We start from the raw sequence: 14279 nt of genomic DNA on the forward strand, positions 1-14279 counted from the left end.
GAAAGCAATGTGAACTATTTAAATGAGAAATAACAAGGTGGATTAGGCTGAGAGTGTGTGTCCAGCACATTTCCTTTGTAGACTAGGGATTTTGAACTGGTCAGTATTAGTAGGCTGATACTGACCAGTATTCCCTCTAAGCTGAGTTAGTGTGAGCTAGCTCAGTTTTTTAGCCTCTGGCTCACACATTTGTGTCTAAGCTCAGGAAAAATGCCCCCAGTTAAACTAATGTATGCAGTATATCACAACTTTAATGCCAGTAGCTCATGAAGTAGAATTTTTGCTCACAAGACTTCACAGCTTAGAGGGAGCATTGATACTGACCACTATTACATTGCTGTCCCCGTGACGCAGAGTGTTAAAGCTGCATTACTGCAGTCCTAAACTCTGCTCACAACCTGAGTTTGATCCTCGGCAGAAGCTGGGTTTTCAGATAGCCAGCTCGAGGTTGACTCAGTCTTCCATCCTTCCAAGGTTGGTAAAATGATTACCCAGCTTGCTGGGAGGAAAGTGTAGATGACTGGGGAAGGCAATGGCAAACCACCCCATAAAAAGTCTGCCCTGAAAACATTGTGATGCGATGTCACCCCAGAGTCAGAAACGACTGGTGCTTGCAAAGGGGACCTTTCCTTCTCTCTAGTCTTGCACTGGCCTCATAGCAATAGCAATCTCTAGAGAGGTAGTTGAAAGAGCTGGATTTAAGATGAGAAAGACAGTTTCTAAACAGTGATTTATGGAAGCTTTCTGTGAATTTAAGTTGTTGTAAAGGGTAGAAACTCTTTGGAAACTACAATGAGTTAAATGTTTTCACTGGGCACTGCCCTTTCAAATAAACAGCTTTACAAATAGTAAAGAATTCTAACACACTTGTACAAACATTAATTCCATGAGTAAAATATGATTCACACATAAATAAACTAGTTATTTCCTGTCACACCTATCTGATTTTAGTTGGTTTCCCACCGAATTATGAGATTAGACAAGGTTCATTAGCTAATGAAAACACAACATATGCACTGATCTGTGAAGCACTATAAAAATAAGCAAAAATCTGTTTTTACATCAAAAATTAAAAAAATAGGAAACTTATGTAACTTTTCAAAGTTGTGCTATTCTAAATGTTTGGTTCAAATGGAAAACATGATTGCGGATTATATATAACTTTAAGAAAGTTATGGATGTACCATTTAGGGAGGCTATTGCGAGCATCCCCATTTTGGGGAACATGTGAGTATGCCCCAGAAGCATCTACATTTCCAGTCAACTAGATGCATTTTGCATTGTCTTTTGATCACTGTGAACCACTAGGGGTGAAAAATTACTAACATAAAGAAATAAATAGCTGTCAGAGTAATAAGGACTATTCATAAAACCAAAGAAATGTACCTATGTAATAAATATGGATACAAGTACAAATCCCTTTGCTTACAGAAAAAAAGAGTAATTATCCTATAGTATGTGTCTTGTGTTGGAACTGTTTCTGCTTTGTAATGTTTGCAATTTTTTTAAATAATCCTGACTATATCCAAGAGCAGCTTTTAAATCTTGCAGAAAATCTCTGCACCACACACCCCATTTGAAAGGTGCCCCAACACAAGGCAACAGCTCTTGAAAACTGTGTGGTTACATGAAAGTTGTAGTGAAATCACAATATACAGGTTTGACTTATTTGCTGGAGAAGGGGAAATCATGGAAGCAAGCCCCAAACTTTCAAAGTTCAGTGGTAAATATTTAAAACTGGGTCTGGAGGAAGACAGTGCAGAGGAAGAGGAACCAAAAGCCCTCATGGCAGAAGTCAGGAGTCCCTGCAGAAGTGCTGGTAGCAACAATCTCTACAAAGAAGAGCCTTCCCAGAATACATGTGGGACTTGCCTCTGTTACTGCATTTCCATGGGCTTTCAAGTGAACAGAAACCTCAAGCCGACCTGAAACAGCCCCAGGTATCCTCTATTTGGCCTACTGGGTTAAACTATTAGCCACAGTTTATATATATGTGTGTGTATGTGTGTGTGTGTGTGTGTGTGTATGTGTGTGTGTATACACATATATACACACACACACATATATTGGCCACTGTGTGACACAGAGTGTTGGACTGGATGGGCCATTAGCCTGATCCAACATGGCTTCTTTTATGTTCGTATGTAATTCTGTAATTATGAGATTATTTGGTTTGAATGTAGTTTGTTTGATATTTTGTAAGGTTTTTTTAATGTTGTAAGCTGCCCAGAGTCCGCTTGCAGGATAGGGCGGGGTATAAATTGAAAAATTAACTTAAATTAAATCCTACTATGCATTGGTCTACATCCTTCAGCAATCAGCCCAATAGTAGTACCCTCCTGAGTGTGGTATGTTACTTTCCTTCCCCTTTCTTGTGGGAGAAACCTCCCTTAGGTCATCCTGGAGACCCAGAATATTTTGATCATCCTTTGGGGCATGCCCTGCACTAGTCACTACTGGCCCAGTTGGCAGGTGCCTAGCCATACTCATCCCACTGGGCTGGAAGTTCTTTCCAAAATCTTTCCAACAATCTTAGAACAAGGATTACCCAGGCTGATCTAATATCTTCAGTTCACCCACTGTTAATGGTATATGACTGAACAAAGCAGAACCAAGAAGTTACTTCTACCATTTCAGCAAAGGTCTTACTGTTACATCCTTGGAAAGACAATTGTGAGTTACTGGATGCATGCCTAGAAATAAATCTTACAAAATAAGGAACAAGCAGACCACCGGTCTGCAACATTTCTATGGGAAAGTTCATTCTAAGCTTGGATATGCTTACTTCATATATTTAAGAAGATGAATTAATTTGTTTTGATAGACTCATATGAGTTTCTTATAGGTATAAGATAGCCACAACCAGGGCTTTTTTGTAGAAAAAGCTCAGCAGGAACTCATTTGCATATTAGTCCACACCTCGGATGCCACCATCAATTCACAGAGGTTTTTTTAGAGAAAGCCCAGCAGGAACTCATTTGCATATTAGGCCACAGTCCCTGATGCCAAGCCAGCAGGAACTGCATTCCTGTGTGTTCCTGCTCAAAAAAAGCCACAACCAACCAAACACTCCTGAATCTCTCAGATGTGGGTTGCATGAGACTAACTAATTTTTCTGAAAGCACTTACTTCAGTGAGTTCTGACATTGTATTTTATTTTTCAAGTTTTAAGATAGATTGGATAAGAGAGGATATGTTTGTCTTTCTGTTTCTGGTTTCATTTACATTTGCAAGTATTTTTAGTATCATTGTGATTGTTTCATATTTAATAATTTCAAGAGTGGTTAAATTGATTTTCAACTTTAAAAATCTTTGAAAAATCTTCAAAGATAACATGAGTGATCTTTGGCTGGAATACAAGGTTTTTACTTGACACCTGGAATAAATAAATGTCTGACTTCCCTTTAGTCAGAGGGCTGATAACCTACAGAGATTGGTTATAAAAGAGAATAATCATCTCAATATAGATCTGTGGTTTAGTGGTTGCTTTAGAACAGCAAAGAGCCTCTTAGTTTCCATATATTTGTTTTAAAGCAAATGCTTCCTCCACAGATGGGATGATACTGTTACAAGTGGGTATGGGACAGTGGGACAACCCTTCACAGTGGGTTGTCATAGTTAGCAATGAAAGACATCAAAAGAAATAAAATCCTGGAACATCAGTACTATATCTTTTAGAACATCAGTGCTATGGCTACAGTGCTACTATATCTTTAAGCCAAATGACTTGGAGACATTCAATGTATTCTGAAGATAAAATATGCAAAGGTGGTGTGCCTGTGAAAAGATATGATTACTGCATATTTCTCATATTCAATATGGCCTTAAACACTGGCTCCGATCAGGACTCTTACACTCTGTGGAGGATTCCCAAGCACACATAGAAGAGTTGCCTTCTTGGAACAGAACAGGAAACCTCTATGCCTGTGGAATTTTGCTACAAATATATACTAAATTCATTTGGATACAAGTGCTTAAATATATTAAATTAGTACAGTTACCTGGTCACAAGTTCCAGTAGAATGGATCACAATCTGGGAGAAGGTGGAAGGGAGTGATTTTCTTGATTCATTCTACATGGCAGTCCCTTATTTTCCCCCTCCTAAGGGTCCAATGTCCCCTAATAGCATTTCAGGGCGTTCGGGGAAGTGGGGTGAAACATGATGGGAGATGTCAGAGAGTTCCATTCTGTTTGTAAAAATGCCTTTCTGTAGCAGAACACAACCTTTGGATTCAACCTGAAGTGATTTGTGTCCATATGCCTATTTGGGATTGGCGCATGAAAGCATGTAGTGGAAATGTACTAAATAAAGAGACAGAACTGAATTTCATTTTTGTCTGTACTTCACAGAAAGCACTTTCTTAAATCCCTTAAGTTTTGCTGGTCATTTTGAAAAGGCCAGAAATCCCATCTGAATCTTTATCAGTAGGAATCTTAAACTGGACTCATTAAACTCCTACACAAACAGATGCCTTAGGCTCTTCCAGATTAAATTATGCCATACATATGATGGCACTATGATCTCACATAGTTTCTATATGCCTCTGAATAACAGAGATCCTGGCATAAGTGTTTACCTTAACAAGCAGTCTTATTATTTCATAAGGATACTTTTAAAAAAAGGTCCTACTTTATACTTAAAAGGAAATAAATGGCTGAACCATACCTTTGAGAGATCTCTGAAGTTTCCTGGTAAGGTTAGATCCAGTTCCTCTGATTCATAATTTGTTAACACCCATGGAAACACAGGGTATTGGTTTAAATCATTATATGTCCGTCCTTAGAAAGATAAGTTGTAAAAGATACAGAAGTTGTAAAAGATACAGAAATGTAGTTTTACAACTGAAAAATCATGGCAGACACATATCTAATAATATTCTTTACTTTAAAGTAGTGGCAACATATATGTTGAATTTCATTTGTTGCCTCAAAATATCCCACATTACAGGTATAATGAGCCCTCCAATAGCACATATTCACAAATTGGCATTCAGAAACATTACAATAAAGGGAACTATGTTTCTAAAGCCCTGGTGGGTCACCACACATAGCTGTTGAGTGGTGTCTGGCTTGGTGGATCGTATGTTATGCAGGCCTGCCTTACTCCATATTCCCTATCCTTACCAACATCTCATTACCTCAGACACTTATAGATAATGTTATCACCATTTGAACACTCTTGATTCCCTTGAAGTTCAGGGATATAGGTTGCTTCAGTCTCCAGTGCTCTTTGCCATTCGAAGGAACACTTCAAAAGAATAGATGCAGGAGCAGTGAAATCTGTGCAGCTTACTTCTCACATTCTCTAGTATGTGTTAAGATAAAAGGAACTTGCTTCCCCCCATGGGGCTTCTTATACTCATAGGTGTGGGCTCCAGCTAGGAGTGTTGAAAACCAAGGCTAAGGCCTAAGAAAGAAAACAGTTCCTGGCTGCTCAAACGCAACAATCTTATTTCATAACTGAATGATGTACTGCAAAAACATATGCAATTATTGGCAGTATGTTGCACCTTTTCTGAAGAGGCATCTTTTTTCTTGCAACTAGGCTTATAAAGATTAATGTTAAAGGCTGAATATTAAATATTGCAAGCCTCTGACACTAATCTACTTGAACAATAAAAAACTGAGGTTCGGAAAAATGAGATCTCAGAAATACTGAATACATTTCTTCATTAAAAATAACTTTTTAATTAAACCATCCAATTTAATGTTTTTATGTGGCACTTTCGTTTTCAAGGTAAAGTGATGTAGAGACAGCTGACAAAGAAATTATAACTGCAATTCCTTGGTGAAAATGTTAATGACAGCAAAATATTGTTTAATTAGATGATTGCAGCATCTGGATTAACACTCTTTAAAAGCGATGTTCCTGTGCTTGTCTGCTTCTTCACACTTTACAGACATTTTGTCATCTCTAGGTCATTAGGAAAGAATTTTTAATGGTTTCTCTAGAAGCAAGCAGTTCGAGTTACATCTAATTAGATGACAATAATAAGCCCAACACATGCAGTAGCTAAATATATACATAATTAACCAGTGAGGGCTTGTACATCACAGAGCAAAAAAGTGGAAAATGCTAAACAGGAGGGAGGAAAAAGGAGGGGGAAGAAGTGGGGCTGAATTCATTACCTGAATATGTCAGTTTTCCACTAACACGTTCAGAATACTCCCAATCCTAAATAAAAAGGGAACATTTCCCATCCTTTACATGTTAAGAATTTTCAGCTCCCTTTAGATGCAAATATTCCTTTAAAAATAATTTAGGCTTTGGCATATCAAATGTTTTAGTTAATAAATACTTTCCCACCCTTTTTAGGGTTTTATTTTAAGCAAAGTCTGTTGGGATGTGCTTCCTTCCTTTACCATTTTATATTCTGACATACTAGACACTTTATTTTTTAATTGATATAATTTATTGGATCTTGGTATGTAACATGATGAATATGCTAACTAAAAACAAAATACATTTAAGTGTGGCGATGCAACACAGCTGTAAATCCTAGTTTCTCTCTCTTAGCCTTTTTTGATTTCTGGAAGTTTCAGAGTATACTGCCTGTTGTTCTTGCCAGGATAGTTTCTATTCATATATGTTATATTATCCTTCACTGACTAGTGAGAGAAACAGCAGTTAGGCTGGATATCTCTTCTTCCTCTTAACTATAAATCAGGGAATCCTGGAGAATGGAGTATGGCAGTCCACTCAGGAAGTGCTACATCTACAAAATGAGGACACAAACCAGGCCAAAGAGAGTATAAAGCTTAGCCTAACTGATAAGTAGCAGGGTGCCATGTTTACCTTTGGGTGGGGGGAGGGAGGAAGCCACACTGAGCTGTAAACATGATGAAATATGTTTAGTGACAAGAGGGGCAGAGAAGAGGTGAAGACCTTAGAAGCAGAATGAAGTGGTGATAAAGCAACAGAGTATGCTTGTCAAGACAAGAATGCTCAGAATCGAAGACAATTATGATTCTAAAAAGAAAATACAGCTACAGCACTTTTACTTCTGAGTGTCTTTGCTCAAAAGTAAGTCTCACTGTGTTTAATGCAGCTTTCTGCTGAGCAAGTATGTTTAGGATTGAAGTTATAGTACTTTTAACCATATTTCCATTTAATGAATCCCACACTATTTAATTAATAGAGACTCTTGTATTACTTCAGTTTGCATCCTGATCATGTCCACATTTACATGGAAGTAAGTCTCAATGGAAAAGAATCTTCCTCCCAAGTAAAGGTGCATCATGATCAATGTTTCCTCTAAACTGCAGAGTCTTGTGAGCATAAATTCTACTTTGTGAGCTACTGACACTAAAGTTGTGAGCTACTGCATAAATTAGTGTGCTGTGGGGCCATCCTTCCTGAGCTAAGACAAAAATGTGTGAGCTGGAGGCTAAAAATCTGTGAGCTAGCTCATGCTAACTCAGCTTAGAGAGAACACTGATCATGTATAATAAATTCCTATAGACAACAAAATCTTAAGGACTCAGTATATGTAGTCTGCATGGTATTTCCTGGCCCATTCCTTACACCTGACTAACAGATCATCTATTTATTAAATTTGGCATTAAAAAAAACCAAGCATGTTTGCACTGGCTTTACGGCTCCAATTTTCTGCTTCAGCTCCCAAGTAACAGTCAACATATTCTGTTGAACTCCTTTCTACAAAAACACACACACACACACAAAAAACCCACACAAAACCTATGGGAAGTATGCAATCTTAATAACACTTTTCTCACTTTCTTGGGAGTAAGAACCACTGAAAAGACCTGAGTAGGATTTCTCAGTGTGTTACTGTTACCTTCCATTATTTTGTTATACTAACAGCTGTAAAATTTGAACTCTTGTATATTTAAGCCTGTCCATATAAAAGAAATTACTATATAATGCATTAGTGACCAATAACATTCTTTCTTATTAGTGCACAGAGCAGTTTTTAATGTAAGGTCTAATCTCATACATTTCAGTTTACAGGACTAAAGGAAGAAAGATGCAGCAATTTAATCATAACACCACTCAAGTGACATCTGTACCAGGCAGAATACTACTGTTATTTTGCTGTCTAGTTGCTGTTGCTAAGAATGACGAAGTAGCGAAATTACATTTTCCCATTATTATTTCCAGACACACACTGGCAATGGTTTGTTGACTCTAATAAAGCTTCAGACAAAGCTGTCAGCAGAGGAAATGGCAGAAGGAGAGCAAAGAACCACCACCACCACAATAAATAAATTTGAAGCCTAGGTGATAGGTTGTGCATTTTTCAGTAAAATATAATGTGGGTTTTTCAGAATCTATCATACAGCTGCAGCTGAATTCCAGAGGAATAAGTGTATTCTTTCAAGTCATGGTACTCAAGATTTTGACAAACATAAACATATTATGAAGGATTAAAAAGACAGAAGGCTTACCTGCTATAGTATTGAGAAACATCAAGTATTCAAAGTTTGAAATCTCCCGTCGCTGCCAACGCTGAGTCATGTTGGAAGATTTATAAAGCTGACGGGGAGTGGCCAAAGATATCCGCCTAGGAATAAAAGTTTGAAGAAATGTACTGTAAGTATTTTTTTCAATGCTGATGCAAAAAGAACAAGTTTAATTTAATGATTAATGACAAAAATTACTTAAATGTTTGCATTATTGTTGAAAATCAATATTTTTAAAGAAAAAAATTAAATCATAAAAAATATTACAAAATGGATATTAGAAATAACTTGGGGATATAATTATTGTATTATATATAAAAGTATATATTCACAGTAATGCAGCGGCTCTTCTTATATTTTTACAGTTAACATATTGAGTAAGCAGTCCAACAGATTAATAATGGCTTAAACCATGTTTATTTCAATAGGGTCTCTATGTAGATGTGTGGGCTATGCAGTGGACTGCAGCTTGAAAGTATAATCCAAGAAATTTAGAGCTAGTTTAGTGGATTGGTCTCTTGTTAATGTAACTGCTGAATCTACTTCATGAGCCAAGGCTGACCTGATGCCAAAACATATATATGTCATGGATTCCAGTCATAGTGGTGATTCACAATATATCTTTACAATTGGTGGTGGTGGAAAGTGCTGGCAAATTGTAGCCAATTTATTGTGAGCCCGTAGGATTTTCAAGGTAAGACATTCAGACATGGTTTGCCACTCCCTGCCTCTGTGCAGCAGCCCTGGACTTCTACAGTGGTCTCCCATCCAAATACTGATCAGGGCCAACCCTGCATAGCTTTCAAGATCTGATGAGATAGCGTAACCCAATGCACTTTTGTAGTTCAACCTACAGGGATCAGTCATGCCTGCATTTGCCAATATGTGGTGTGGCAATAATTCCTCTCCCCCTACTCAGTTAATGGAGCTTGGTCAGAGTTTGTTGCTTCCCTTAAACTGCACTGGTTGTTCGCAGTAGCCTGGTCCAGGAAGAGGCAACAGAACCAAAAAGGTTGGGAAAGGCCTCCACAGATCTTGCTGTTTCAAGGTCTGCTTTGATTTGTATCTCGCCGTGAGCCTGCTTGTGGGGAGGGCAGGATACAACTCAAATAAATAAATAAATAATCATTGCAGGTAAATGCTGGTAACCAATAGAATTATTCAAGATTCTTTCAAACAAAGGTGAAGATACTTCTTTGGGAAGTTATTAAGTGTTGGTTTGGGATTATTAAGATTTGTAATGGAAATTCATATTATTGTGAAAATATGTAATTTTATAGTTATTCATCCTTTTAAAATTGTTGCAATGCATCTTTCTTAGTATTCTATTTGTTAATGCTGCCTAGCTGTTCAGCCTGATCCAGGAAGGGGCAACAGCACCAGAAGGGTGGGGAATGCCCTTCACAGCTCTTGTTGCTTCAAGGCCTCCTTCAAATTATTGCAGGTAATTCAGGATCCAAGTGAGAAGAGCTGCATCCTCCTAAATACAGTCTGGATATTTCATCTGCTGTTCCAGTATCTGTGAGCTTTAACCTGGACTTACAATAAATGTATTACTTATGTGTTTAGTCTTTTCTGCTCTGTGCATCTTTGTGAATGCCAAAGATAGCTGTAATTTAGTAAGATATCTGAATTTAGTAAAATTCTAAGAGCCCTTGCTATGAAGTAATAACAACCAGACTGGAATGAATGAAGATTCCTATGAAAACCTTCATGCTTTTGTTTATAAAAAGAGTTTATTTTAATTGCACCTGTTGTATCGCTTCTCTTATGTTTGTGTTTAAGTGCATTACTCGGAAATACACATAGATGCAGCAGATACACATTATTGATAATCATGGGTGGGAGTTCCACTGTCAAAACAGACTCTCCTTGTAGATATTAGGGCCACAGTGTCTTACAATAGCACTCGCCTGGGCCATCCAGGTCAGGGCTCCAAACACTGCACCATAAAGCATAAGAAAAAATAAAGCCATACTATGACTATGCATGGCATGGCATGGGATTTTATTCTGTATTAGTGATTGTGGATGCAAAATAGAGAATATTCTGGATAAGTAGAATTGTATAAATGTTTTGAGAAGGTGCAAGCAGAGCTAATTTTTTCCCCCTTGAGAGGAGCCTGAGAATTTCAAGTGTGTCTTGATTTTGCTAATCCTTGTGTCTCAAATATATTTTCCAACAATCATCCATTTATTTTAACAATCTTCTTTCTTTCCTGGTGCTCATCTGTTAGCTCTTAACCTTCCACATACTTAACTGCTTCCTTCTCACTCTCCTATTCCTATGTTCTAGCAGATGCCCAATCAAGTACTTGGTCTCAGCTTCCTCTTTTCCTATGAGTCACCATACCTCAAACTTAATCTGTTGCTTAGATGGTTAGAGAAAAGTCTATGGTACTAGAATCCTAGAAAAGCTAAAGTTTCTTTGGATCAGAGGATGGATGAGGAATAAGATGCCACAAATGAGAGGAGAGCCTGTTCCCTGAAAAGCTTGGGAAGAGTGCTAGGCTCCCAGAGAGACTGATAGAGAAATTTCTGCAAGATAACACTACACCCCTAGCTGTTTGGTCATAGAAATGCAAAAAGCAAGCAACAATTTAGGAGCATGTGAGAACAACTAACACTGAGCATGTGATGCAGCAATGAAAAAGGCTAACTTGATCTTGAGGTGTATCAACATAAGCAAATCGCAATATGTTACAGTCCCACTGTACACTGCACTGGTCAAGCTGCACCTGCAGTATTGTCTGCAGTTCTGAAGGCCTCACTTCAAGAAGGATGTGGACAGAATGGAGCAGGTGTAGACAAGAATGATGAGGATGATCAGGAGCCTGGAGACCAAGCCCTATGAGGAAAAGCTGAAGGATTTGGGATGTTCAGTCTGGAGAAGAGGAGGTTAAGTGGAAACATGATCGTTCTCCTAAAGTATTTGAAGGGCTGTCATTCAGAAAAGGGCAGGGAGCTGTTCCTGTTGGCAGCTGAGGAGAGGAATCACAATAATGGGTTTAAATTAAGGGTGGGAAGTTAGCAGCTAGATATCAGAAAAAACTTTTTTACAGTAAGAGTTGTTCAACAGTGGCATTAGCTACCAAGGGAGGTAGTGAGCTCCCCCTCACTGGCAGTCTTTAAGCAGTGGCTGGACAAACACTCGTCAGGGATGCTATAGGCTGATCGTACATTGAGCATGGGTTGGACAAGATGGCCCGTATGACATCCTCCAACTCTATGATATTAAAACATTTTGAGATGGGAAAGACTCTGAAATTATAAATGGTTAAATGTGCAAGACACAGTACAAAAATGAGAAAAATCATAAAAAAAGAAATGTAGAAATGTGGCAACTGATGAAGTATGTATGATGACTGACAGGAGAGGAAGAGCTTTAGGCTAAGTTCTTGAGCACGTGAATAATAAAAAGATGCAAAACTGTTTTGGTTAATACTCATTTTGAACTTTTTCAGCATTACTGTATTGGACACTATTTTTGTTGGTTTGTCTGTAAAATTCAAACTGAGCACATGATTTGGAGTATTGTCAGGTTTTAATGTGTGCAGTCAGTTAGAAAGGATGGCTGTGATCACTAAGAGCATGGGTTTCTCAAGCACAAGTAATGTCAGACTAGCCTTCTCTCTCTCTCTCTCTCTCTCTCTCTCTCTCTCTCTCTTTTGAAAAAGTTACTACCTTGCTGGATCAGGGGAATGCTGTAGACATTGTTTATCTTGATTTCAGTAAACCTTTTGATAAGGTTCCATATACTATTCTTGTTGACAAGTTGGTAAAATGCGGTTTGGATCTTGTTACTGTTAGGTGGATTTGTAACTGGTTGACAGATCACACCCAAAGAGTGCTTGTGACAAGTGGAGTGTTTCAAAGGTCTATCCTGGGGCCTGTTTTGTTCAACATCTTCATAAATTATTTGGATGAAGGAATAGAGGGAATGTTTATTAAATTTGCAGATTATACTAAATTGGGAGGGGTCACAAATACAGTCAAAGACAGTCAGGATACAGGATAGTCTTGACAGGCTAGAAAACTGGGCTAAAACCAATAAACTGTAATGGGGATAAATGCATTTCTGCATTAGGTAGGGAAAATCCAGTGCATGATTATTAGGTGGGGGAGATTTGTCTTGGCAGTAATATGTGTGAAAAGGATCAAGGGGTTTTAATGGACCATACACTGAACATGAGTCAGCAGTGTGATGCAGTAGCTAAAAAGGCAAATGTGATTTTCAGATCATACTAAGTGATGGTATCGCTTCACTCTCTTCTGGTTAGGCCTCACCTAGAGTATTGTGTTCAGTTTGGGACACCACAATTTAAGGATATAGGCAAGTCGGAACATATCCAGAGAAGGGCAACAAAGACAGTGAAGGGTCTGGAGGCCAAGTTCTATGAGGAAAGCTTGAAGGAGCTAGGTATCTTTAGTCAGGAGAGGAGATGACTGAGAGGTGATATGATCTCCATCTTCAAGTACCCAAAGGGCTGTCATAGAGAGGATAGTGTAGAATTGTTTTCTGTTGCCCCAGAAGGTTGGACAAGAACTAATGAAATGAAATTAAATCAAAAGAGTTTCCAGCTAAACATTAAGAAGAACTTCCTGACAGAACAGTTCCTCAGTGGTACAGGCTTCCTTGGGAGGTGGTGGGCTCTCCTTCCTTGGAGGTTTTTTTAAACAGAGGCTAGATGCCCATATGACATCAATGCTGATTCTGTGAATTAGTCAGATCATGAGAGGGAGGGCAAGAAGGGTTGCATCAGTGCTTAGTTCTCCTGACCCTTTCTTATACGCCCAGAGAAGTGCTGATTGCCACTTTGGGGTCATTCAGCAATTTTTTCCAGGCCTGTTTGGCAAGGGATCCTAGAGTTTTTGCCTGTTTGGCAAGGGATCCTAGGGTTTTTTGGGCATGGAGCAGGGGTCACTGGGATGCATGTATGTGGGGGAGATATTTGTGAAGTTCCTGCATTGTGCAGGTGGTTGGACTAGATGTACCTGGAGGTACCTTCCAACTCTATCATTCCATGATTCTACATGCTATCCATCAAACTGGTTTTGTACATTTCTATTATTTACCTCCCCTTGAAATGCTGTCCCTATGCAGGAGGGATCATGGATCATGAGATCCTCATGGATTGCTGTCTTGACCTGGTGAGGGGGCTTGCGTGGTTTGACGAGGCTGTGGGCTATTCCATGGAGGACCACCCAGGACGGACAGGCCACAGCAGAGAACTCAGACAAAACGAGATCCGTTGGAGAAGGAAATGGCAACCCACTCCAGTATCCTTGTCAAGAAAACCTCATGGACAGTAACAAAAGGCCAAAAGATATGGCGCTGGAAGATGAGCCCCTCAGGTCAGAAGGTGCCCAATATGCTACTGGGGAAGAGCAGAGTGAAGTGGCTGGACCAAAGCCGAAAGGACACTCAGCTGTGGATGTGTCTGATAGTAAAAGGAAAGTCTGATGCTGAAAAGAACAATACTGCATTGGAATGTGGAATGTAAGATCTATGAATCAAGGTAAGCTGGATGTGGTCAAACATAAGATGGCAAGACTGAACATCAACATCTTGGGAATCAGTGAACTGTAGTTGTGGATAAGAATGGGTGAATTTAACTCAGAGGATTACTGTGGACTTTATAGTTAACAAGAGAGTGAGGAAGGCAGTAATGGCATACCATCTCAAAAATGACAGAATGATCTTAGTCCATATTCAAGGCAAACAATTCAGTATCACAGTATCCAAGTCTATGCCCCAACCACTGACGCAGAAGAGGCTGAAGTGGACCAGTTCTATGAAGTTCTACAATACCTTCTAGAACTAACACACACAAAAAGCTGTCCTCATCATCATA

At 38.8% G+C, this 14279-nt stretch overlaps 1 protein-coding gene across 8 annotated transcripts in view; it reads right to left on the minus strand.

The window, feature by feature from the left end:
* Nucleotides 1-14279, minus strand: part of NBEA (neurobeachin) — a 581951-nt gene that overhangs the window by 134746 nt on the left and 432926 nt on the right. For all 8 annotated transcript variants that reach the window (XM_060234688.1, XM_060234693.1, XM_060234692.1 and 5 more), the window contains 2 exons: nucleotides 8411-8526; nucleotides 4668-4780 (listed from right to left, as the gene is read on the minus strand). In XM_060234688.1, coding sequence (XP_060090671.1) covers nucleotides 4668-4780; nucleotides 8411-8526 — 229 coding nt within the window. The remainder of the gene's footprint in view (nucleotides 1-4667; nucleotides 4781-8410; nucleotides 8527-14279) is intronic.

This window comes from Heteronotia binoei, chromosome 3 (assembly GCF_032191835.1).
Source record: "Heteronotia binoei isolate CCM8104 ecotype False Entrance Well chromosome 3, APGP_CSIRO_Hbin_v1, whole genome shotgun sequence".
Taxonomy (NCBI): domain Eukaryota; kingdom Metazoa; phylum Chordata; class Lepidosauria; order Squamata; family Gekkonidae; genus Heteronotia; species Heteronotia binoei.